Source organism: Penicillium concentricum (genome assembly GCF_028827145.1).
Source record: "Penicillium concentricum strain IBT 3081 chromosome Unknown utg000001l_segment0_segment0, whole genome shotgun sequence".
Classification (NCBI taxonomy): Eukaryota; Fungi; Ascomycota; class Eurotiomycetes; order Eurotiales; family Aspergillaceae; genus Penicillium; species Penicillium concentricum.
Genome location: NW_026622754.1, coordinates 4,091,907 through 4,116,465, shown reverse-complemented (window position 1 = coordinate 4,116,465; position 24,559 = coordinate 4,091,907). Strand labels below are relative to the sequence as shown.

The 24,559-nt window shown below is 49.3% G+C and overlaps 15 protein-coding genes across 15 annotated transcripts; 6 read left to right on the top strand and 9 right to left on the bottom strand.

Annotated features, from left to right (window-relative positions):
• Positions 1-108: 108 nt before the first annotated feature.
• Positions 109-641, bottom strand: N7517_001563 (uncharacterized protein; the record flags this gene model as incomplete). The annotated part of the gene is made up of 2 exons (XM_056719293.1): positions 109-346; positions 472-641. 2 exons carry the CDS (start codon positions 639-641, stop codon positions 109-111), a joined length of 408 nt encoding a protein of 135 aa, XP_056583428.1.
• Positions 642-1,039: 398 nt separating this feature from the next.
• N7517_001562 (uncharacterized protein) lies at positions 1,040-1,854 on the top strand (the record flags this gene model as incomplete). Its single annotated transcript, XM_056719292.1, has 2 exons — positions 1,040-1,078; positions 1,183-1,854. 2 exons carry the CDS (start codon positions 1,040-1,042, stop codon positions 1,852-1,854), a joined length of 711 nt encoding a protein of 236 aa, XP_056583427.1.
• A 196-nt stretch (positions 1,855-2,050) lies between these two features.
• Positions 2,051-2,542, bottom strand: N7517_001561 (uncharacterized protein; the record flags this gene model as incomplete). The annotated part of the gene is made up of 1 exon (XM_056719291.1): positions 2,051-2,542. One exon carries the CDS (start codon positions 2,540-2,542, stop codon positions 2,051-2,053), a length of 492 nt encoding a protein of 163 aa, XP_056583426.1.
• Positions 2,543-3,093: 551 nt separating this feature from the next.
• On the bottom strand, positions 3,094-4,247 carry N7517_001560 (uncharacterized protein; the record flags this gene model as incomplete). Its single annotated transcript, XM_056719290.1, has 2 exons — positions 3,094-3,310; positions 4,108-4,247. 2 exons carry the CDS (start codon positions 4,245-4,247, stop codon positions 3,094-3,096), a joined length of 357 nt encoding a protein of 118 aa, XP_056583425.1.
• A 73-nt stretch (positions 4,248-4,320) lies between these two features.
• N7517_001559 (uncharacterized protein) lies at positions 4,321-4,758 on the bottom strand (the record flags this gene model as incomplete). The annotated part of the gene is given in 3 exon segments (XM_056719289.1): positions 4,321-4,420; positions 4,464-4,639; positions 4,651-4,758. 3 exon segments carry the CDS (start codon positions 4,756-4,758, stop codon positions 4,321-4,323), a joined length of 384 nt encoding a protein of 127 aa, XP_056583424.1.
• Positions 4,759-6,696: 1,938 nt separating this feature from the next.
• On the top strand, positions 6,697-7,035 carry N7517_001558 (uncharacterized protein; the record flags this gene model as incomplete). Its single annotated transcript, XM_056719288.1, has 1 exon — positions 6,697-7,035. The coding sequence occupies one exon, from the start codon at positions 6,697-6,699 to the stop codon at positions 7,033-7,035; it is 339 nt and encodes a 112-aa protein (XP_056583423.1).
• Positions 7,036-8,326: 1,291 nt separating this feature from the next.
• On the bottom strand, positions 8,327-9,297 carry pre9 (proteasome core particle subunit alpha 3; the record flags this gene model as incomplete). The annotated part of the gene is made up of 4 exons (XM_056719287.1): positions 8,327-8,466; positions 8,528-8,946; positions 9,028-9,212; positions 9,274-9,297. The coding sequence occupies 4 exons, from the start codon at positions 9,295-9,297 to the stop codon at positions 8,327-8,329; spliced, it is 768 nt and encodes a 255-aa protein (XP_056583422.1).
• Positions 9,298-9,378: 81 nt separating this feature from the next.
• N7517_001556 (uncharacterized protein) lies at positions 9,379-9,531 on the top strand (the record flags this gene model as incomplete). Its single annotated transcript, XM_056719286.1, has 1 exon — positions 9,379-9,531. One exon carries the CDS (start codon positions 9,379-9,381, stop codon positions 9,529-9,531), a length of 153 nt encoding a protein of 50 aa, XP_056583421.1.
• A 311-nt stretch (positions 9,532-9,842) lies between these two features.
• N7517_001555 (uncharacterized protein) lies at positions 9,843-11,323 on the top strand (the record flags this gene model as incomplete). The annotated part of the gene is made up of 2 exons (XM_056719285.1): positions 9,843-9,996; positions 10,056-11,323. 2 exons carry the CDS (start codon positions 9,843-9,845, stop codon positions 11,321-11,323), a joined length of 1,422 nt encoding a protein of 473 aa, XP_056583420.1.
• A 162-nt stretch (positions 11,324-11,485) lies between these two features.
• Positions 11,486-12,235, bottom strand: N7517_001554 (uncharacterized protein; the record flags this gene model as incomplete). The annotated part of the gene is made up of 1 exon (XM_056719284.1): positions 11,486-12,235. One exon carries the CDS (start codon positions 12,233-12,235, stop codon positions 11,486-11,488), a length of 750 nt encoding a protein of 249 aa, XP_056583419.1.
• A 712-nt stretch (positions 12,236-12,947) lies between these two features.
• Positions 12,948-15,577, top strand: N7517_001553 (uncharacterized protein; the record flags this gene model as incomplete). The annotated part of the gene is made up of 2 exons (XM_056719283.1): positions 12,948-12,954; positions 13,074-15,577. The coding sequence occupies 2 exons, from the start codon at positions 12,948-12,950 to the stop codon at positions 15,575-15,577; spliced, it is 2,511 nt and encodes an 836-aa protein (XP_056583418.1).
• A 526-nt stretch (positions 15,578-16,103) lies between these two features.
• On the bottom strand, positions 16,104-16,692 carry N7517_001552 (uncharacterized protein; the record flags this gene model as incomplete). Its single annotated transcript, XM_056719282.1, is given in 2 exon segments — positions 16,104-16,343; positions 16,363-16,692. The coding sequence occupies 2 exon segments, from the start codon at positions 16,690-16,692 to the stop codon at positions 16,104-16,106; spliced, it is 570 nt and encodes a 189-aa protein (XP_056583417.1).
• A 687-nt stretch (positions 16,693-17,379) lies between these two features.
• On the bottom strand, positions 17,380-18,408 carry N7517_001551 (LUC7 domain-containing protein; the record flags this gene model as incomplete). The annotated part of the gene is made up of 3 exons (XM_056719281.1): positions 17,380-17,865; positions 17,942-18,273; positions 18,366-18,408. 3 exons carry the CDS (start codon positions 18,406-18,408, stop codon positions 17,380-17,382), a joined length of 861 nt encoding a protein of 286 aa, XP_056583416.1.
• A 339-nt stretch (positions 18,409-18,747) lies between these two features.
• Positions 18,748-20,652, top strand: gpi16 (GPI-anchored transamidase subunit GPI16; the record flags this gene model as incomplete). The annotated part of the gene is made up of 3 exons (XM_056719280.1): positions 18,748-19,118; positions 19,174-19,568; positions 19,622-20,652. The coding sequence occupies 3 exons, from the start codon at positions 18,748-18,750 to the stop codon at positions 20,650-20,652; spliced, it is 1,797 nt and encodes a 598-aa protein (XP_056583415.1).
• A 251-nt stretch (positions 20,653-20,903) lies between these two features.
• N7517_001549 (fungal specific transcription factor domain-containing protein) lies at positions 20,904-22,772 on the bottom strand (the record flags this gene model as incomplete). Its single annotated transcript, XM_056719279.1, has 2 exons — positions 20,904-21,564; positions 21,619-22,772. 2 exons carry the CDS (start codon positions 22,770-22,772, stop codon positions 20,904-20,906), a joined length of 1,815 nt encoding a protein of 604 aa, XP_056583414.1.
• Between the last annotated feature and the right edge of the window lie 1,787 nt (positions 22,773-24,559).

Here is a 24,559-nt window from a genome sequence, read left to right as displayed (position 1 = left end):
ACAGCGGCCCAACCTCCCTTGTCAAGTTATGAATTTCGCTATATTTACATTGAAAGTCTTGTAATTAGCATAGAAATTAAGACTCTTCTTCCTCCAGGCATTCATGTTCTACTTCACAATTTGCCGATTTGCATCCGGACAACCGTATTGTTGTTCATACCATTTGCTCTGTACTTGAGTAGCCGCAGTTGAACTTTGGAACATGATACAATCCACATCCAAGGGAGTAAGGCTGCGCGCTGAGTCAAAGGGAGCGCGGCTTTCGTATTCCGCGTTGACATTGGCTCCAGTTTCCAAAAGCAGATTTGCCATAAGCAAGTTGTCATCCTCGACAGCCAAGTGTAGGCTGAAGTTGACTGTAAATATCCCTCTTGGCCCTTTGGTTCCTCGTACCAAAACAAGCATTTGTTCACATTCGCATTGCAGGATAATAGGTGACGCATCCCTTGTATAGCACCATTCAACACACACCAAAAAAGGGCATATCCAGATGGATCTGTATCTATAGTTCGCTTATAAAGATCACGAATTAGGAGGTCATGAAGCTGTCTATTGGTGCACATCAAGTCAAGTACATCTTCATCTGGCAGCTCTGACGCAATCATCTTTATGATTTCGAATGGCAACGAAAGGAAGGGCATTTTGAAGGTCAAGGGTCCCAGAGGCCCTAGGACGATGTGAGGATGATAAGCAAAACACGGTTGAAAAGGTTTGCTACATAACACGGCCCTTGGCTATCTCCACCGCCCACACAAAAAATCACTAAATATGTAACATAATCTCATAATGACATTTGATGCTTTGAAGGTGAAAGCATTGCTAGGTAGAAATTATATTACATACTATTATGTTTTCTTCTAGTAGACTAGCTGAACATTGTGCGTGTAGCCAAAGTCGAGCTTACCCAATGTAGTTTAGCTCAACCTCGGCATGACGAAAGACACTGCGCCTGGATCCTCCAGGACTCCTACTGTGCTCCTCTCGTATCTTATACAAACACAACAGACGTTTATCCTAATTACAAATCATAAAAACAAACATGGTGAATGTCGCATTGATCGGTGGTACGGGTATGGTGGTAAGTTCACTTCCTACAAGCAAAGCTCCTCGATCTACTCGTCTGGAAACTTTCCAAACAAAGATACCCAGGCTAGAACTCGAGCTAAATCGCATAACCGATAGGGCTCTCATATCCTCACCAGCCTTATTGCCAACCCCACTGTAACCCGCGTGGACACCATCTCCCGTCGCACCCCGCCAGCCGCTAGCGGCACGCCCCCAGCCAAACTCACCAACTTCGTCTCTAGCGATACCGCCACCTGGGCCGGCAAGCTCTCCACCCTCTCCCCGACCCCCAGCATCTTCATTTCTGCCTTTGGAACCACAAAGGCAGCTGCAGGCGGGTTCGATAACCAATACAAAATCGAGCATGGGCTGAACGTCGAGCTTGCCAAGGCCGCGCACGAAGCTGGCACCAAGGTCTACGTGCTGATCTCCTCTACTGGTGCCAACAAGGATTCCAACATTGCCTACTCCCGCATGAAGGGCGAAATTGAAGAGGATATCAAGAAGCTTGGGTTTGAGCACATGGTCATCCTGCGCCCTGGTCTGATTGCTGGTACTCGTGAGGAAAGCCGGCCGCTCGAGGCTGGGATCCGGTTTTTTGCGAACTTGGCTGGTAAGCTTCACTCCGGTCTGAAAGATAGCTGGGCTCAGGAGGCGGAGGTTATTGGCAGAGCTGCTGTCAATGCTGGTCTCAAGGCGCTGGAAGGCGATGTTCCCGAGGGCAGCGAGAAAGTTTGGACCTTGTTTGGCAGTGATATTATCAAATATGGCAAGGAAGCTTCCTCTTGAACACGCTCGGTGCGTTGGAATGAGCTATGTCTTTAAATACTACTTCTTGTGCTTTGGATTCATGACGTTATGCGGCGATGGACAAATTACTTACTTGATAGGATTAATCGAAACTTGATATGACATTAACTTTGGAAATGCTTATCTCCCTACATAACATTATCATTTATCGCCCGCAATACTATAAACACAGCATTCAATCCCGGTACGAAACATGAGTCCCATCTTCCTTCACATGAATACCACGGCCCTTCTTTGTCGCGCCACGAGAGCTGGAAGCCTCGCGATCCCGGTTCCGATCAGGCCCGTCCTCAGCCTGGCGCCTCCAAGCGCTAGCATCCCTATTGGCAGGGCTCATATTTAGAGGACTCTCCTTCTTGCCTTCTTGCCTGCTTTCCTCTTCAGTGGCTGCGAGCTCGGTCTCCGGTGCTGTGTTCTTTGGGTCGAATGCAGAAGGGTGCTTGGCGACTTCGCCGTCCGTGCCAGATTTGGCAGTCTCTGAGCGCTCCGGGTTCAAGGTTTCCCGGTCGAGTGAGCCCTGGCCTTTTTCGATCTGGGAGAGTGGGGATGTGCTGAAGGGCGTTCTTGTTGCTGTTGGGGTTGCGAGTGATTGGATAGTGGTTTTTGAGACTTGGCTCCGGGCGACTCGAGTGGCTTGCTGGCCGACTGAGATGATGGTTTTCAGCATTTTGTAAGATGTGAAAATAATATCTGGAGATGATTCTAGGTGCGGATTGAGGCGGTTCGTAGAGATATATCGTTGAGGACGGGGTTGTGTATCGAGATTGTAAGATGCGATGAATTGGAGAAAAGCAATCTGGTTAGATAAAAGGAAGTGCTTGTTACTATTAGGGAGAATCCATTAGAAGTAGCCCGTCAGTCTTCTCTTCCAAGTTTCCATAGACCCTGGGATCATGTTGACGTCACTTGGTTAGAATCAGTCAGGCTAACCTAATCGGGCAATGAGCTTGCCCTAAGAGACTGGCCTTCATACAAATGGAATCAAAGGGTCTTTGGGTTCTAGCTACTAATTTGCACTGGTTTGATATATTATTTGAATTGGATCTATACCGGGATTGGCTGAGTATCCGCTACGTCCATAATAATCATATCATATGTAGCTAAAGACAAGGGCGTGATGGTGTCCAATATGTTATGTGACTTGCAATCGAGAGAGTGGTGACAAACACCGCATACATTATTGAACCCGCCATAGAGACCTCCGCCACCAATGTCCTTCTAGTCTCCCAGTCGGTCACACCATGCAGACCCATGTCTTATTCTGGCGGCTGGCGGCCCGCCAGCCGCCAGAAGCTGTCGCCAAATGATGCATGCCAAGCTGAGATTACTCATTTCCAAAGGCTCGGTAGTAGGCAGATGCGCCACAGTAGAGGGGGTTTGAGCGTGCGCGGTGAGCGGGCTGGCTCGAGAACGAAGCCTACCCAGACTAATGTGGCTATTCGGAAAAAGCCCATTCCTACTAATCAGTCTTGTATGATTCCACCCAGTTTATTGTGAAGTTCTTCGGTATATTAAGTTGTAGCATTGTGGCAATAGAGTCTTGAGTTGCTTGCAAACACGAGCCGGCAAGGGTGAGAGTGATCACCGCCTATTATTTTCCCTTCGGAAATTGGGTAGGAGGGCAATAAGAATGAAGGAGAGCAGGATACTAGACTTTGCTGCAGTTATAAGACTATTGTATTGGTGATCCGCGGAAGGTTTGTTAGACAGTCAACAGACTCGAGGGAAGCAAAAGCAAAATGTGGGCCCGAACTTCAAATAGATGATATGATATGTATTGAGATTTAAAATGTGAGTATATATGCGCTTCTCGATATTACAATTGCACCAACGCCCTCGAGGTGTTGGAGTGGCATACAAGTTCGAATATAACCTTCGGGTAAACTAGGTACAAACTCGAATAGACAACCCGAGCTCACCTTAGCCAATTGGCAATAAATTACGAGGCAGAAGGGCTGATTAGACACTACATCCAGCATAGGTAGCGTGAGGTAATGCCAGAAGAAAAGCAAAAAAAGAATAGAACCCCCAGACAGTAGTTTAGTACTGTGTTCACAGTGTCTGTGTGAGGAATGACAACTGGGAACACGCGAATGCGAGGGCCCACTCAGAGGGAGCACAATTGACCAATACAATGTAGGCCTAGGCCTCACCTAATGTAATTGGTGATGAGATGCACATGCCTCTTTGGTGCAGGGTGGGGAAAGGACTCATTAGTTGCATACGACTGACATCCCGGCTGACGGTTTCCATTGGACGATTGGGCCGACTGCAGGCGAGGATAAGTTGACCGGTCGACCAATCCCCGTAAAGCATGAGAAAATGTAGGCAGTGGGCTTTTTGCTGTCCAACACCGAAGGTAGCGTTACCATCAACGATTTGTCGCCGGTCAAAGGCAGGCGTGTATAAGGTGCGGGAGCCTCCGTTCACTTTCAGATCACGGGATCAGAAGAGCCCGACGCTGTGGGAGCCTGTATGCGGGTCCTGGAATTCAATTTCAACGTTAAGGCACGGGCTTCCCCGGTTGATAGCTCTCAAAATTGGCCTGCGGTAGCTCTAACCAGATCAAAAATGCTCTAGTATTTCACCCGGCAACTTCGCTTGTTGGGCAGAAACAAGAACCATGCTTTTCCCACACTCGGCCTGATCCTTGCCAGGAGAAAGATTGGTACACTAAGGATGGGCGAGGGGACTTCGGTGGTAAGACGGAGCGAGAGGCAAAAGAGCAGGGGGGCTTCAGAAATTGATTCGAGAGTTTTTGGGGCTGGATGCAACCAGCTCGCCGCAGCAAACGATAGATCCACCGAGTGTGACGGCCATTTTGAGGTTATGAGCCATCATCAGGGATGCCAGTTGCCAACTCAACATCTTGTCATGGATCATGTTCCTGGGTCCGATTCTGGGCGTGATTGAGCGGCATTCCCCGACGATCGCCTGTGGGATTGGTGAATTGCCCAGAACAATCGATCAAAACGGCAAAGACTGAAGTCTGCAGGATTTTCGGTTCCATATTGGCAATCAGTCATATTTCGTCATTCTCATTAATGTGAATGGCATCTGGGTCCCCGGTGGAGCTTGCATGGGATCCCTAAACGGCGACCCACGGCTTTCGAGCCAGCCCTGGCTACCCGGAATTGACGCAGAAAGCCAGAAGCAACGTGCCACGTCAGAGTCTCTGAGCTTTGGTGCAGCTGCATATGGTTCAGCAATATGTGGAAGGTGTCACGGTTCGTGTCTGCGGCGAGGGCCGTACATCAATCCGATCCTATCATTTCCGCCAAAAGAAGCAAGTGGATGATGATGAACACACACATGAGCGGGGGCAAATGCAGGATCCCTCTTTGCAGGAGTGAGAGATCAGCTGAACGAAAATGGATCTATCTGGCCTGCATCCCTAATTTTTGGGGTCTGGCACAAGAAATTTCAATTGCATGGTCCGTGTCCTTGAACCCGGGTGCCAATGATAGAGCCTCAGAGACCCTACCATTGCCACTGAAGGGAGAGCTATTGGCTGAAAGCCACAGACCGGAAAGGTGCGGCAGGGGTGGAACGACGTTCAAGTCTAAACTTTGATAGACTGGCGAGTAAGACTCGGCAGAAATAACACAAAACGACAGGGGCTAATGGTTGCAACCACATGCTGAGACCCAATATTGATTTCCATTATTGCCCAAATGCAGGAGACGTAAGAGCCATGAAGAGGAGTGAAGGCAATAAATCGGGATGTGCATGCGTATGCAATCACACAGACAGCAATATCGGATAGATACTTCTCTGGATAAAACATGGCGTTCGGTCGAAATTCCGTGTCAGTGCTCATGATAGATGAGACACTGAGCCAATCAACAATTGCAGCCGTCGAAAAATTGCATCAAGATAGAACAACCCATTGTGATGGAGTCACAAGTGGCGTGCAGAGTCCCATCACATTCGCGAAGGCAGTAGCTTTTCTCTTGCATAGGGACAGGGTTATCCCTGGACATGAAAGCCTGATTATTGCATCAATACGACAGCTAGCAAGTGCCGAGACCAACCTGGCCATGCAGGATCAGGCATGCAAAACGCAAGAGAATCACAGGAGTGCGAGTCCATGCGAACAGCATCCACATGAAAGCGGGGAGAGGCAGATGGCGACGGCATAATTGCAGTAGTCAAATCTGGAAAGTAGAGGATTGCAGGCATGGATTGAGGGATTTTCGACCCATCGTACATCACCATGAGGAGGGCATCGCCACGGCTGAGGGTTGCATGCATCCATGAAGCAACCGGTTGTTCATAGTGGCTCCATTCGAGATACCATGGCCATCATACCGTCTCCACTGCTTGGAGAACTACTCACAGCCAACCGGATCAACCGTCAGGCAGGTGCGATGTGAAATCCACGGACTGGAACCACGGATGATAAGCCATCGGGCACTGACAAACGTCGATCAACAGTGGGACGAGGCAAACATGGGAGAATAAAGCCGTAGCATAGAAACTTCGTCCGAAACATAAATAAGCCTGTTAATGCCCCCAGGATACCTTGAAGTTCTCAATCATCCCCCCGGTTTCACAATTCGAGTCTGCAATCTTCAAGCAAGGCCAATAGATCTTCTTCATAAAACGGATTGATTCGAAATTTGTTTCAACTTTGTTGAGCTTCCCGGATCCTTTAAAAACGCAGACAAAAACCGGCCTATCAAATCCAACAAGCGCGGGTGTACTGTCAGGTGCAACCAATAGAAACCCGGCATTCAAGCTGAAACAAAGACGGAGAGCCGTGAGCAAGTGGGTTATGTCGTACTTGCAGATTGAGCAGCACTGACAGATCTGATAGGCATGTGCTTTTACAACCAAAAGAGATTTGCGTGTGGAGACTGGAGTTGGACCAGCTTTGCTCACCGATGCAACTATGAATATCGCACCGGCGAGACATGCGGTATGAGACTCGTCAACATGACTGAGAACGAGAAGACCAATTGTCGTCTCTGTGAGAAAATCGAAACCAAATATCGCCGGCGTAGTGCCGAAGTCGACCGTTTGGACCGGTGGAAGCGAGAGGGTGCCAACCTTGTGGCCTCCATGGATCGGTCTCACAAGCTCATTATGGATTTGGAGAAAGAGATCCGCTCCCTGCAACGGGAGCGGGACGACCGAAGGAGCACTCTCCTAAGATAGGATTGGCTTGGATTTACAAAACCGGTGTTCCTTTGGCGCTTTTCTTTTCTTTTTTCTTTTCTTTTTTGTTGGACAGGTGAACAGCAATTGTGTCAACTTCTTTCGGGTCCTTCGTGACCAATCGTCTTGTCGTTTTTTTGGTTGCCTGTCACTGTTTTTTTAGGGGTATTTGCAGCGAGTTTCATGTTTCACCATTTGTCCGTGACATCAAGTCCGAATCGAGTTTCTGCAAGGAGATGGGAGAACCATATCACCTTTGAAAAGATTGACGAGAAATTTAATTGTTTCAGACTCCATATTTCTTCCTGTCCATAGGCTGGTAAGCTCCCAAAAAAATGTCAATAGGGACTAGCCATGTCATAAGCGCCCTGTTTCCTGGGTGAGCGGTTCGCTGAGACAGATTGAGTCTCACAAGACAAGGAGTGGTACCTGCTGCAACCAGACAAAAAGGCCATTGATGCCTGACGAATATCAAATGGCCATTCAGAATCAAGATAATACTTGAAACGAGAGCAGTGGTGTGTGGTGTCTGGTGTCAGAGCGAGGGCACATAGTGTGGAACAAAATGCCCCTCATCACATCCCCGCACGTGATTATCCCTTGCTTAGATAACCTAATAAGATGAGACCTGTCACATAGAAGAAGAATCTTAACTAAGGTCCTAGAAAATGAAGGAAATTGGAAGCTGTTCTGCCGGATGTTAGTGTTGTGAGAAGAATCCAGGGCTAAGTGGGCTGGGTTCCACTTCCCTTGCTCTATACCCGGCAACTCCAACATTGCAGATCTTCAACCTAGCTCTGAAACAATAGTTTTTGGAATATGGGTAAATAACAATGGGTTTGGTAGTATGATAGGTGTTAGTGATATTAACAAGAGAGAGGAAGAAAAAGGGATGAGGTATGAACTGAACACCACAGAACGGCGAGCTGGCTATATATTATGGTACTATAATCGGAGAATTTACTCGTGCTGGCTAGAGCTTGCATGCCCCTAAGCAACACCCATGTCTCTTCAGCTTACGTGTACCTATCTGCTTCAACATCTTCAAGGCAAACAGCGTCAAATTGGAATGCAGAACTGAAGGAGAGCGCTGAGACTGGGCCGATGTGCATGCCACGTCACAAGAGAACAACACCAGATGCAGCTATAAACAAAAGCACACGCGACAGACAAAAAGACTAGTGTTTTGTTTGGACATAAGGTGATGCTAGGATATTGCAACCGGCTGATTATGGTCAAAGTATTGGATTCGAGTATCTGAAACGGAAAAAAGAACAAGAGAAGATTTAATCTATTTTATGTCACCAGCCTCGGGCTCATCATCGACCTTGGCCAGCCCTTGTTCCCGGAGAAGGGAGTCAATTTCATCCGCAGTCCATAGGTGGTGGTAGATCTTGCCATCCTTGGTCTTGCCCACTGTTGCGAACTCGACTGCGTAAGGTAGAAATGTTAGCATGAAACATAATGCAAAAGCGACACCCGGGAAACCCACTCTTCTCACTGCTCAGCTTTGTGGAGTCCATAGTCTTGCTCAGCACCTTGACAGCCATAGCGCAAGCCTCCTTCAGATCGCAGTCTTCCTTGTAATCTTGCTTGAGGAGACTCTGAGCGCTTGCGTTGTTTGCACCAACGCTCGTCGCTTTCCAACCTCCGTAATTTCCACTGGGGTTGCTCTGATACAACTGGAACTGACGCAGGTGGTCGTATCCGGCGTAGATGAAGGAGACACCGAACGGACGGAGACCTCCGTGTTGGGTATATCCTTGCTTCAGATCACACAGTCGACGGACAAGCTGTTCACATGGAATGTCTTCATTGTACGTGAGGAGGTAGCGTTGGGCGTTCTGGCGAGCATAGTTGATCAGAATGTTGGCATCGGCGTTCATACCCGCAACGGCGCAAATCATGTTACTGGAAGATATTAGCTACTTATCCCAATACCAAACACCATAAATCTGGCTATTTGATTCCAGACAAAAGGGGGCGGCGTACTCGTTGATTGTGTAGAGCTTCTCAGCGGAGGTATCCTGCTCCAGCAGCTTGCTGGTCACCTTCCTCTCAGCAGCGAGGACAATTCCATCCTTGGCTAAGATACCAAGGGCTGTTCCGGCATGAGAAATAGCCTCAAGCGCATATTCGACCTGGTAGAGACGACCTTCTGGGGAGAAGATGGTAGTCTTTCCAACAGCGTCATAGGTTAGCTGGAGCTGCACCAAAGGAATGACGGTGTGCACAAACCCTCGAATCGTATCTCCGAGACATCGTGTATGAATAAAATAAAGCAACAAAAACTCAGAAATGGGCTATAAGTAAGGGTTGATTGTGCGGGACAGGTGGTTCGGGATGGTGAAGGTCGGTGGTGAAGACGTAGAAGCTCCAGGCAACTCGCCCTGGCGCGTCCTCTGTCATCCGCCAAGCTCGGACCACTTCACCACACCAAAGCTTCGCTGCGACGATTTCACCACTTCGACCCGCAAGGACGGACTAGAAGATTGATTTAACCGTTGCTTTGAATTGATTGATCTCGATTGCCATGCTGAGATCAACATACACCGCTCCTCCCCCTTTGCCTTCGGGGTGGACACAGCATCGAGCCCCCACAGGTTAGTCTTGCGCAGGGTTCGAGTGAAAACTTTTGGCCGTTCTAACTATTAAGCCAGGTCATTTGTACTATTATAATTCTTCAACAAAGCAATCGACATACACCCGCCCTCAAGAAACAGCCCCTCAGCCCATTCAGGCCGCTTCCCACACCCCAGAAGGAGCATACAATCCCGAGACTCTACCTGCGTTTTCTTCAACACCATATGGACCACCGGCAGGGTTTGGCTCTGGGCCAGCGCAATTTGGAACACCACAAAACGCTCGCGGCCGCGGAGGATTCCGTGGTGGGAGAGGTTATCATGATCGTGGACGGAGAGAACCCGAAGATCGGCCGAAAGCGAAGCATCCCATTCCTGGGTGCGCCCCGTGGTTATTAGTGAAGACCAAGCTTGGGAGGAGATTTGTGCACAATCCAGAAACAAAGGAAAGTTTTTGGAAATTTCCAGAGCAAGTCTTGAAGGGCGTGGTGGAATTTGATCGCCTCGAGCGTGAGAAGAAGGAAAGGAAAGAACGGGGTGAGCCCGAAGTGCCAACCAAGAAAGAATCGCCCCCGCCACAGGATCCTCATACAGAGTTCCAGCCGACACTACAAGAACCGGAGCATCCAGACTATGACGACGACTATGAGGAGGTGGAGGTTACAGACAGTGAGGGAGAAGAGGGCCAACCATCAAAGCGTGCACGAGCTGAAAGTGAGGCCCCCAAGGATCAGCCGCTAGAATTCAACGAAGAAGACATGGCATACCAACTAGCAGCCATGGGTGAAGACTACGGACTGGATCCGGGGGAATATGGTGAGGTCGGAGAAGAAGACTGGGAAGAGGGTGCAGAGGGCCTACCGCTGACAGAGGCCGATGCCGAGGCCCTCTTCCGCGACTTGCTGGATGACTTCCGAATCAACCCATTCACGACATGGGAAAATGTCATTGAAGAAGGCCGCATAATCGAAGATACTCGGTATACCGCGCCCTCGAACATGAAGACACGACGAGAGATCTTTTCCAATTGGAGCCGGGACCGAATCCAATATGTAAAAGAGCAGAAAGCGAAGCAGGAGAAGACCGACCCGCGCATTAGATATCTGGAATTTTTGCAAGAATATGCCACCCCGAAGCTTTACTGGCCGGAATTCAAGCGCAAGTACAGGAAAGAGCCTGAAATGAAGGACTCTCAGCTTGGAGATAAAGAGCGCGAGAAGTTCTACCGAGACCACATCTCGCGTCTCAAGCAACCCGAAAGCACCCGCAAGTCAGACCTGTCAGGCCTGCTCAAATCTGTTCCTTTGGACTTGTTGCATCGGTCGTCGAACTTGGAAGCTCTGCCCAACATGGTCATCACTGATGTTCGATATATCGGACTCGCCCCCGAGGTTCGAAACCCCTTGATTGAGGCGTACATATCTACTCTGCCTCCGCCGCCAGAGGTACAGATGACGGCAGAAGAGCTAGAAGAAGCCGACAGAAAACGAGTTGAACGGGAGAAACGCGAGAGAGCCCTTGCAGATCGGGAGAAGCGCGTGGAGGAAGAGAAGCGGAGGCAGCGAGGAGATCTTCTCCGTGGCAAGCATCTCCTCCGAGAAGGCGAGGCCGAGATTGAACAGGCAATGCGCGTCAACAAGGACGGACTAATGAGCTACATGGATGTTGATCAGGGGGCAGACGAGGAACAGAAGCCGAGTCAATAATAGTTGGTCACTAAATATTACACATACTTTTTTCGAAATAAGGACAGCCGAGTTCATATTGTACATCAAGAGGCAATTTGCTTATACCAATGCCATTCGGTTCCTGAGGGTATCACTGTAGATGAGGGAAACCATTTCCCTTCACGTAGACGATTCGTTCAATCATTTAAATCTCCAACCATCCCAATCCTCATCGTCATCGCCTTCACTCTCGCTCTCATCCTGCTCCACTGCGCTAGATCCCATCGGCTCATCCTGTGTCTGATCTTCGGCACGGGCTTTCCGCAACTCCTCGCGTTTTTGTTTGAGTCTTCGCACCCGCTCCTCCAACTGATCCATCTCATCAAACTCTTCCTCTAGAAGACGTGCGGCATCCTCTCGCTCCCCTTCCAACTCTGTCTCACGAGTGCGGACTGACGACACCTTCGCTCTCTCCTCCTGCGCAGCGAGTTCTGCAGCTGTCATTGGTGCCGCGGATATCGTAGCCTCGGCTGTAACAGCGGCTGGTACATGGGGCTCATCATCCTGCGCGGCGACCTCGCGTTCAAATGCTGCCCATACCTCTTCATCAATAGGCGTGGATGGTTCTTGGGGTGGCTGCGTAGTGGGTTCTTCTGCGAGGTCTGCGGCTGGCTCAATAATTTCTTGTTCGTCTTCGAGTGGAGGTTCTGGGCCGGCAACATCATCCTCGACTTGCCCTGGACCTTCTTCCTCTGGAGTTTGCCCGTCGCTTGTTGCGCCAGAGGTAGACTGGAATGTGTCCAGTTCAGCGGCGCGGATCTTCTTTCGCATTACTCCATCTCCACCGTCAACCTTGCGCTTTTTGGTGACGCGATTTCCTGTCGCATTTGGTTGAGATGTGCCCTTGCGGGAAGCTAGTTCGCTGCGGAGGAGCGATCGGACGTCGGCCATATTCTCTGAGTTGTAAGGAATTCGTAGGAGAGGAGATGTAGTAGTTGAAATAAGTTCCGAGTAAAACTGGCAGGAATAAAACAGTCTGTGATGAAGAGTGGGGAACCTGGAGAAGCTCAATCTTAAGATTCACTGAAGGGCATTTCGCCGCGAACCTGTGGCTGGTGACAAATATCACGTGCTTGTAGGTGAATGACAAAGCTGCCAAGCCACCGATTCATCTCTCCTCTCCTCACATCGCGCATCGCATCTCTTTTCTATCTTTTACCATCCATCTCTCGCGTTATTGCTTTCGTCACTTGATCTTTGAGCAAATACTGTTCCAATCTCAACTCAAAACGTCTAGTGCTATTTCTGACTGAAGTTCGTGATTTGGGCTCAACTCACTTCACGCGACCCCGCTTAGCGCCAAGTTTCGATTTGACGCGCAGCAAGGGATTGCACAGTCCACCATAACACCCGCTTGAGCGCGTTCTTCGCCACCGCGTGCCAGTCCAAGAAATATTGCGCAGAGTCTGGATCGGTCCTTTTATTCGATCAAGCAAAACTGTGGGCTAGACAGTGACGCTGTTTTGCCGTCTTCTTGTGTATTACATTAGCGCCTTGAGCTTGTAGAGACTTTTGTCAGCCTGGGGTAACACCCGAATTTCGAGCAAGTGAAGAGACCTATTATCCTTTCACGCGCTGTAGTACGCGACGAAAGACCATTATCATGGCCGGTAAGCTATCGTACACCATCACTACACACATTGCTATCCGATCACTTGAGAGTGGGAGGGCAGCCCCAAGTCTAGGGTTGTGGATCATTTACCAGAGGCCATGCTAACAGCGAGATTAGACGAACCCCGACGCTCCGGCCGAGCCACCAAAGGCCAACACAAGAACCTCGAGCTACCAGATGATCCCGCGAAAAAAGGCAAAAGCAAAAGTCCGAAAGAAAAGAGCGCGAAGTTGTCCGCCGAACCCACACCCGGTCCTAGTGAAGGCGAGGGAGGCGAAGAAGAGATAATCCGATGTATCTGCGGTGAATATGAAGAGGAAGAGGATGTGGAGCGCGATATGATCTGCTGTGATCAATGTTCAGCATGGCAACACAACGACTGCATGGGCCTCACATTCATGAAAGGCCAAGAACCAGATCAATACTTTTGCGAACAATGTCGACCAGAGAATCACACAAAGCTCTTGGCAAAGATCAACGCAGGCGAGAAACCCTGGGAAGAGCTTGCCGAGAAACGTCGCCAAGAGGCCGAGGAGAAGAAGTCCAAGCGGAAAAAGGGCAAGAAGGGAGGCCGCAAAGGAAGACCAAGTGAGAGCCGGACAGACGCTAGCACACCAGCTCGTACTGCACCATCCATTACGCCAGGTCCCGGCGGTTCTCCTGCACCCGCCGTATCCGTCTCGGTCGAACCTGAGAAGAATGGCCATGCTATTGATTCTCGGCGATCCAGCACCAACAAGCGCAAACTTGAAGAGACAGTGGAGGCAGAAAATGTACACGCTTCCATTTCACTCAGTCATGACATTCAAAATGCTAACTTCTTTCTCTATCAGGGACCACAGGTCAAGCAACAACGGGTTTCCCCACACCCTACCCCAGCAGCTGCCCCGGAGGCAACTGGACCCCAAATCAAGACAGACCCTACGCCCGAGGCACCTGCCATTGGAGCCTTGGAGGAGTTGATGCCTGCTCGCAAGAGTGTGGCCACACACCTCATTAAGTTGTTTGTAGACCAGATTACTGCAGCCCAGAAAGCAGGCTCCTTTACCTTGCGTGCGAACCAGTCAGCGGAGGACGTGGCACAGCAACTCGCTATATCGATTGAGGATGCCATGTATGAGAGTATCTGCGGACGGTCAGGCGAGCCTAATGAATCATATAAGGCACAATTACGGTCGATCATGTTCAATGTAAAGAAGAATGCTTCTCTGCGAGATCGTCTGCTCATAGGTAGTCTCTCCCCTAAGTTGCTGGCTCAGATGACGACGGGGGAGATGGCCAGCAAAGAACTGCAACAGAAAGACGCGGAGATCAAGCGAGAAGCAGACAGACACCACACCATTGTCGAGGAGCAAGGTCCTCGGATTCGACGCACCCATAAAGGAGAAGAGTTGATCGAGGATGAACACCATGGCGCGAACGAGTCTGTCTTCTCCCGTGGACCCCGTCGCGTTGTGGGCGATGACGGCAGCCCAGCCCACAAAAGCCCGACCAGCCCGATGGGACAGCAGCAATCAAAGACAGAGACAGATGGATATGCTCGGGGTCTATCGCCTGAAGGTGCTCACCATGACCACGTCTTCCCCGAAGTGGCTCCCGCCATCTATGAGCCACTGCCTAGTGGCAGGGTGCAGGCAGATGCAGAGATCGATCAGCTCTTGCGCGACGATGAACCCTACTCACCTCCTTATTCGCCCAAAGACTTCGATGACGACGGCACCATCTGGCGCGGCAAGGTAACCATGCCTCCAATTGGAGAGTTCTCCTCGTCCGCGAAACACGTGGGAGGTGCGGACTTAAGTGGCCGAATCCCATGGAGCCAACTTGCGCCCTCCACACTGGTTATTGATGGCCGTATCGATATCAGACGGGCAACTGATTATCTGTGCGGCCTTCAGTTCAGCAAGTCCACCGATGTGTCTGTGATCGCAATCAACAGTCCTGATCAGCTTGAGGATCGAGCAGGCTTCGACAAAATGTTTGACTACTTCCATAGTCGTGGGCGCTATGGCGTCATTGGAAAGCACCCGCTGTCCACAGTCAAAGACACCTACATTGTGCCAATGGAGATTGGCACCACGACGATGCCCGAGTTCATTGAACTGCTTGAAAACATCTCGCTGGAGGGACCCATTACTCAACGTATGCTTCTGACCATTTTCGTCGTCAAGACTGGCGAATCCAACCCTTCATCTGTCCAGCCGCCATCCCACCAGGCCAGTCAGGAGCCACCTGTCTCTGCGAGCCCCACAGTCGCAGCAACTCCCCAACAGCCTCAGTTCAGCGCTGGAGTTGCGCCCACTCCTCCCTCCCACTTCGGAGGATTCAACCCGAGTCCCGCACAATACGGCCAACCGGTCCCTGTACAGCAAGGCCAGGTCACCCCTCAACAGCCTGCTCTGACTGGTCTCCCTGCGGCGGTGCAAGTCCTCGGCCCACAAGTCGATGCCCCCGCCATTCAGCAACTTCTGAAGACTGCACCTAACGTGGACATGGCGCAACTGAGTGTCGTCCGCGAGATTCTGGCCCGCCAACCTGCTGCCGCTGCTCATTACGATACTTTGATGCAGGCTCTATTCGAGACCCAAGCAAATGGCCACGTGCCTCAGCAGGGTGTGTAATAAAGCCATGCCCATGATAGCCATTTTTTTTCCTGTACAGTTTATCCCATTTGTATTTCCTTTACAAGGCTGCGCAGTGCTAGTCTGGTGTTCGGGACTGAAGTTTCCAGGGATGGGAAAAGGGTTTGTTTTAGGAAAGTGGAATACCCACCGTCAAATGTTTTCAAATTTTATGTCTCCTGGTTCTCTACTCAAATGAAACCGCTTCTACTGGGGTCCCTGTGCCATTCTCTCATATGGCTTGGCCCTGGATTCCCATGTGTATGAGTTTGTTGCCAAATTGAAACCATCTACTAAAGTCAAGGTTACATTCGTAGAAGTAATATTCCACACCGTATCCGAAATGTAGATACCTATGTAGTCATCCCATTCATTCGGACGGATGATCCGGATTTCTTTTCACACATTGTCTAGCTCTAAATCTCGTCCAGTGGGTTCTTGCAACTTCCACCCGTCACCCCTAGCAAAGAGATGTTCCTAATGCGACGATAGTGTACATAATTCTTCTTAGGGTCGGGCCACTCTCTTAGTCTCGACCTAAGCTTAGGGCTGAGTTCAAATCCCCGAGCTTTCTCACAACAAGAACATTCAACAGTGCAATGACCAGCTGCAAGCTTTCGTCCGAGTATATTCTCGCGGCTTGAACAACATCCACAATTTCTTCCGCAACATCCTCCCATTGGAGCACAGTCTTCAACAAGCACACGATGCATATACCATTTCGGCTCTGAACGCCAAAAGTCGATGCCTCTCGTGAACGGGCTATCTAGGAATGAAACCCTAACCACCCACCAAAATCGTTCCTTCCACCAGTATTGCTCCGAGGAAATTTGAATCTTGTCCCGTAGATCCTGGATCTCGGCCGCTTTATAGTGGGTAGGACTTTCCTCTAGCCTTTGCAGTTTCTCCCTTAACATCATCTCTCGTTGAGTATTCTCGCGCAGCCGAGTTTCGGTTATGAAAAGTACCCTTATAAAGTCAAGCTTCCAGTCCTTGATGTCTTGCTTGAGCCATACGTCCCATCGGTGTCTTTGAAGAGCACATATATCTCCTGACTTCTCCAAGCCGATTTCCTCCTGCTGTGGATCATTGGGGAACGTTTGATTGTCCCTCATCTTAAGAGCGTTTTCGGGCAACAGGCTGCTGTATGGTATGGCAAGATATATTGCAAAAGGACGAATGAATCTGCATATATGTTGGACGAAACATGACCGAAATCACGCCTGCTATCTAAAAGTATCGCCTCGTCGAACCATAGGAACCTCACCGCGGACTAATTGGGATGTTATAGGCCATCCACGGATGGATCTATTGGTTAACTCTTCTTGTTCTAGAAAAAAGGCCATAATCAATACTCTCATATTTTCATAAATATAAGCTAATCCTTTTGCAACCCTGGCTACTCTGGTTTCCACCGTGTTGGCCCTAATTCTAGCTTCGAAGGTAATCATTTTAGGTAGCCGGCCGGTTTAACCTCGATTTGCGTTGTGGTGTAGTCACTGAATTCCATTTCATCACTAGTTCTGTATTCTTTTTCTATTATGAGATTAGTAGAACAACATCGAGATATTCCATCGTAGGAGAGGAAAGACCATGTATACTATACACGATTCTGATACTTATGGGGCTGTGGGATATATACCGACAAGAAGGAAAAGCACGAAAAATGAAATGGATATTGAGCACTTATCCTATGATAACCGTCGTCTGAGCATCATACACGAGATAATAAGTAAAAACGCCTGCGCTATGCAACGGGCCCAGAGCCCAAGTCTTCAAGAATGAAGGGAAGACAACGAAAATCACCATCTGCCACCTCCACGGCGACGATATCCACCGCCGCCGCCGCCACCACCACCACCGCCATACCGACCCCGACCAGCACCGGGACGACCACCAGAGGTGTAAGGGTTATCATCTTCTTCGTGGTGACGAACTGGGGGAGCCCGGCCCTTCAGCTCGATGCTCAGCTTCTTGCAGTTCTTGCGCATGTCTGAGTATCCCATGTGCATCTTTCCGAAGAAGTGATCCGCCAACCGGCGGTCGTTGTCAAGACGAGACAAGTAAGCACCGCAAACGTCACAGACTTGCAACTTCTGGTGGCCGGATGGACCAGAGGTATCTTGAAGGTTCTTGAGATCGCGCTCAAGACTTTCCTTCTGGTACTTGGAGGTGCGAACTTTGTGCATTTCACTGAGGGCTAGTGCGACAGAGCCTGTCTCGCCGAGAATCGAGACTTCTTGGAGACCGGAGTTGATTGTGTTGGAAAGATCGGCGATTTGTTTGAGCTACGTCAGATGTTAGCAAAGCCCTTCGGAGTTCCTCTCGTTGGGGGATCGAAGATAGAAGTAAAGCTAGACATACCAGGTCATTTGTCTGGCGAATCTCATCCGGCGTCTTTTCCAATCGGCGCTGCGCAGTGTCGATTCGGCGGTCACAGTCGTCAATGTACTTCTGCATGTCGCGCATGTAATCAAATTCGAACCCCCATTTCGCTTTCTCAGAGGCAGGTGCAGTCTCGTATTCCGTCTTCAAGCCTTCGTTATGGACCTTCGGGCAAGGTCCGAGGTCTTGCTTGGTGTTGGTGAACAGGTCGTGCGGGCAAGTGCCAACAATGTAGGATCGGCAAACTTTGTTGTCTGTGATTGCGAGTTGGGAATTGCGACCCTGTGCGCCAGTTCCAATGAGCTGATCAGCTATAAACAGAAGCAATGTTAGCTCTAGTTGGAGACTTGTCGGGGTGTGCTGGAGCTCGGAGATTTCGAGAAGTGCAAAAAGCACAACATACCTCCCATGAGCTGCTCAAGCAGCTTTCTCTGTTCTGCTGCCATGTTGATAGTGATACACTAGACTGTAAAGGAAAGGAAAGACGAAATTGTGTCAACGGGCTGATTCGCGGCAAACGACGAAGTCTTTCGCTTTTGATGCTTTTGGCGCCAAGGAAGGCGGTGAGGCTCCGCAGTCAACAGACCAGATGGACATCCCGGGGCTTTTGGAGTTTGGCTTCGATCATTCTTTCGATGCGGAGCTTTTCTATTGATTTGGTGATCACTTAGGTCTGATTTTCTGGGGATACAGCCAACTTATGCCCATCACTCCGCCAAAACCCCCTGCCAATTGACCAGTGATACCCGCATGGACGAAGACCGAGCTCCGGCAAGCATGAAGTCATGACGGTCCTTTCACTATTCTCACTTCCTTTCGTCGCACTTATTCTTACATTATGGAGCTCCTCTGCCTTTGCATCGTCGGACTATCATGAGCATCTCCTCCTACAGCCACTCCCGCAGTCCTCCTTACTAGCTTCTTTTAACTTCCGAAGCAATACATCACAACAATCATTCGACCAACAGCATTTTAGATATTTGCCTCGCGCTCTTGGTCAAATCCTCCAACACGCTCATACAAAAGAATTACACCTCCGCTTCACCACAGGAAGATGGGACGCTGAAAGCTGGGGTCCACGACCATGGAACGGCAGTAAAGAAGGAGGCACTGGCGTCGAGCTTTGGGCGTGGATTGATGCGCCGGGTGACGAAGAGTATGTTTCTCATTCGAAATATCTCGCGAAAAGCACACAGTACTGACTTACTTAGGGCTTTTGCCAAATGGATCACCCTGACGCAGTCCCTCTCTGGCTTGTTTTGCGCCTCGCTGAACTTCGTGGACTCGACCCGGACCACTAGACCTGTGGTTTCTTTTGAACCAGCTGGGGATCACTCAGCTGCCGATCAACTGCACCTTTTGCATGGAACGCTTCCCGGAGAGGTAGTTTGCACAGAGAATTTGACCCCTTTCTTGAAGCTACTTCCTTGCAAAGGCAAGGCTGGAATCTCCTCGCTCTTTGATGGACACAAATTGTTCGATGCCGCATGGCAGAGTATGTCAGTGGATATCCAGCCGGTCTGTTCTGCAGACGGAGAATGTGTGGTTCAGATCGAGCAAACCGTGGACATGGTCTTGGATATTGACCGGTCCAAGCGCTCTCGTTGTACGTATTTTACGCCGGTATACTCTGGCCCAAGAATGCTAACATAGATCTAGCGAACCCAATTCCTCGACCTGTGCCTAATGAGCAGTTGGTTTGTGATACTTCCAAGCCTTACAACTCAGATGATACTTGCTACCCGCTGGAAAAGACAAACGACAAGTCGTGGAGTCTTACAGAGGTGTTTGGGCGAAGCATCAATGGTGTTTGCCCTCTTGCAGATTTCGATGGATCTAGCGACCAAAGTGTCTGCCTTCGGGTGCCCCACGAACGGGGTGTCTTCATATCCGAGGGAGCTGATGAAATCAAGAAAGATGATGGCTTTACGCGCTGCTTCAAATTGGTGCCATCAGTTTCCTTTGATCTTTCCATTCCGCAGCAGCCAGTGAACACGGAAGTTCCGCTGGAGGAGCCTGTTTTGCACGCGGAGCGAACTATTGTTGGGCATGGCCAAGAGCGCGGTGGAATGCGCATTATCTTTGGCAATCCATCGAACACCAGCGCAGTTGATTTCATCTACTTCGAGTCTCTTCCGTGGTTCTTGCGGCCATATATACATACCTTGCGCGCAACGATCACAGGGCACGACGGAGTCCTGCGCGAGGTCCCAGCCTCTGAAATCGTCAAAGAGACGTACTACCGGCCCGCCATTGATCGCGAGCGCGGAACACAATTAGAACTGGCGCTGTCTGTCCCCGCTGCATCAACTGTCACGTTGACTTACGACTTCGAGAAAGCCATTCTTCGGTACACCGAGTACCCACCGGATGCCAATCGAGGGTTCAACGTTGCACCTGCAGTAATTCGGATCCTGGATCCGGCACACAATGCGCCAATCTACATCCGTTCTACGAGTCTGCTGCTTCAATTGCCAACCCCGGATTTCAGCATGCCCTACAATGTGATCATTCTCACTAGTACCGTGATTGCACTTGCTTTCGGAACTATCTTCAACATCCTGGTTCGACGAGTTGTCTCTTTGGATGAGGCTGCCGCTCTTGGCGCCCAGACTTTGAAAGGCCGGATACTGGGGAAATTGGTGGCTGTTCGTGATCGACTCCGTGGAAAGGGTACCAAAGTGGACTAGTTCATATCTGAATATATTAATTACAATTACAATATTTAGCAGTTTCGTGGCCCCATAAGAGACTTGTAAAACCCCTAACTTCACTTCTCTATTGCCCTCCTTCATATAGAACGTGAGGACCTGCGATATCGAGGCCAAAGACCAATGTCACAAACTTCCTTACAATCGATGCACCGAGGAGGTTATTCATACAAAGGCTGCCTCTAATCTCGTACTCGGAATCTAATAGTACATATCAATGCAATGCATGATCACTTAGCTAGACCAGCTATACCAAGAGGTCGACCAATGCTTGAACCCGACGCAAATGCTTGTCGAACATGTTCTTCCAAATGCAACACATTATAAATCCCCTTCCAAAATATAGAGTCAATCCGCAGAAGGCCAAGATGGAGACAAGGCAGAACATCAGCCTTCAGGCGCATATCACGGCGCACTTTGTGCAGACAAGTAACCCATTTATCTGCCTCGCTCCTATCAACGGAGCTGGCAGCCATGTGCAGGATTTGGAAACAGATAGACGAAAATGCAGTTGCACTCCAGGCCGGCCATAGAGCCTCAAGGTCTTCTGGGCGTAGCTCGTGGATAAACTCTGCTGCTGCCGAAATGCAGGTTTCTGCTCGGATCCGGGCTTGTTCACGCGCCATTATGTAGTCGGCTTCATTCGAGTTTTCGACAGTTGGCTGCAGGAATGGTCGAAGAATAGCCCTGCAGATACTAAGATGAATATAATGGTAGTTCATCTCGAGTGTTCTTTCTAGTCCGATTGGTCTGCCTTGATTTGATGATCTGAAGTCGGTCGATGATGCAGATACTGGTCTGTGCCATGAGAAGAGTTCTTCAAGTAGTGGCCCAGTCAATGCGATAGTCTTCTCGCAGTCGGTACCAATGGTATTAATGGCACGAGGAGAGCTAACGTTGGTGAGTTGCGGATAACAGCAAGAATGGAAATGAGGATTGACTTACTATAATTGCGTTAGAACACGATCAAGCAGAGAGTCGAGTTTCGCTCGCTTCATGATGTTCGTCCAGGCTACAGGGTCAAGTCCACCGACCGGACGATCGTCTAGGCTAGGGCTTATCACGAGCCAATTATCATAATGCAATAGAGGTGGCCGACCAAGGCTCAATGCAAGCCACTTGTCTGTCGAATAAATGAAATACGACAGACAACGTCTCTGGGCGATTTGCCATGGAGGTAATCGCCATGACTTTGGATCCAAGTGTAGTCCAAGGGTGTGAGCGCAACCAATAAGATTTGCGAGTTGGGACCATTTGAAGCCACTATCCAATACAATTGGATTTGGATATGGTCGAATGGCCAAAAGAAGCATTGTCTGTACAACACAAAGTTTCGGTGCATGTATCTCATATGGAAGTGCTTTGTTGATAATCGCGTATAGCGCCACACCTGATGGCTTATCATATGCGAGATCAATGCATAGTCTTTCGTCGAATTTAGTGAATGGTTCGACTATTAAGTACACGCTCGCAAGAAGGTATGGCGGGCTGGTGCTGGGATTCAATTGGCCTGGTGGACCAAGTATTGGGTAATCCGGTGCGACAATCCGCTCAAACAGGTTGATTAGTCTGAGACCGATATCTCCTGGGACCAAAGATTCGAGTTCCTGTCTCAATTCAAACGTAGACACGTTATCGCATCCATTTTCTTCCCTGCTGGCAGCAAATATTGATGGTTTCGACAGTAAAAACTGCGCTGGGTCGGTTCCCGAGGATACAGATTGGATATTGAGATTTTTGAAATGAAAAGCCCCAGATGTGTCATATTGATAACGGCTCATCAGCAAAGGGTCCATATCGCCACTACTGCCGAGTAATTGTGGTGTCATTACATCTTGAGTATCAAGGCAAATTGACGAGTCAGTCTCCTGCATAGAAAACGGCAGACATGTGGCCTGCGATGAACCTCCATCCTCCGAACGACCAGTCCCTGGCAGCCCAGGGGATGGATAGATGAAGCTCCCTGGACTAAATCCAGTTGGCCATGTGCCATCTCCAAAGCCACCCGTTAATGATACTCCGGATCCATCGAAGAAATCATGGAACCCATCAGGTGCAGTGGTGACTGAATGACTCACCCCATCGCCATCAATCGACATTGAGATATCGTAGTGACCTGAGTCACCTACTGGTGAAATTTCATGCAGCTCTGAACGTGAGTTTATCTCAGTGTGTTGAGGAATCTGTGAGCTGACTACCTCGGGAAAGGTCTGGCGTGGCCTCGAGGTCGGCTGTAGGAATGTGCATTCTTTCCCATGAAGTGTGCAAAGATAACAGGGAGGTGCTCGATCAATGCGACAAGCTGCCTTTCTGGCCCGACAGGCATCACAAGCGCGGTCTCGCTTACTCATGTACCTACGAGCTCGACCTGACATCCTTTCATTGAGGAAATTCTCATGAGTACATGTATTAGTGGCTAAACCCTTCAAGAGATCCACGAGGATACAGTCCATGCCCGATGCCGGTCCCACATCCCACGTGACTGTATCCACTCTTCAAGGCTTATCTAATACGGTTTGTTCCCCGGGCCCACGTGCAAACCCGAAGGTTGCTGGGCGCTCTTCAACATGGACGTGCCCTAGATTATCATAATTTATTATTGTTGCATGACCCTATCTCCTATTATTTGCTTGCAGGAGCGGATTGTTTGCCAAACATCAGGGTATAAATGCCCTGCTTTATCCTACATTGAATAACAATGATTATTCTTTCACTTCTTCCTCTTACCAAAATCTTTCGATATATCTTTCCTTCGTGGCTAGTTCGTATTACTGATTATTCTCGCTATCACTTTCCTTCAACTTTCTGACATTGAAACAACGCTTACTTCCTGGATATTTTAAACTAACTTACAGCCCTTTATATACCAATTTCACCATCAAAGAGCCCTACAATGCCTCTAAAAAAGGACGATACCACACTTGCCTGACGGACTCGACGGAGATGGCCAGGTGACCCTCAAACACGTGAAATGCACTGGAATAGCAACGGAAATGGCATGGTGGAGAGGATCGTGGTACACGGATGAGCGGTGGACTGGAAAAAGCATGACGGTGTGCGACAGGTATATAACACGCGAAGCGGCAAGCGCTAGGAGCCCGCTACCGGACAAACTATCGAAGTCGTGGATCCTAAGGGGGAAGGTTGCATAGACCGTGCCAGTGATACAAGGGGATTTTTTTCGTGCCGGATTGTAGTGCTTCACGTTAATAACGAGAAAGTGATACTAGTTCGAAAGGGATCCTGTATGAACTGTGATTTTACGAGAAATTGTTCCAAGACTGCTGTAATCACCAGCACGCCTACTGCCGAAACCTAATGCTCTTGTTCTAAGACTACTGCCATTTAGTCGCCCTACATCTCTACATAAGGAATATACGAACTGTTCTTCTCCTTCCGAGATTTCTTGCTGCGCGCCACCTTCTGCCCAGATCGATGAGCATGACCAATTCGAGTATCAATTTGAGAAGACGCCTGCGGTACATCCACACTATCAAAAGCCAAGTAAAATTTGCAGGTAATGATAGCGACTAGAAGTAGTTTCCCACTAGTAATTTGAGAAAATCTTGTAATCCCACGACCAAAACCTTGGGCGTCATGACCAACCCATAATAACCAAATAAATTCCAAGCTCATGCCTGGGCAGGCGTGGTTGTGACTAACGCGAATTAAAAATTTAGGGTTATCGTCCCGATAACTTTGTCCCCGCATATCCCGGGCCGACCTCGGGAAAAAAGATTTGTCATAGCATTCCTCGTGATTTTATGGAATTCAAGACCAGGTGTATGGAGCCTAGGATGTAAGGACGAACGACATTGGGACTTTCTAGGAAATGTGGATATAGCTAGGATATAGGCAAAAGCAAGGCAAATAGAAAAAGATTAGA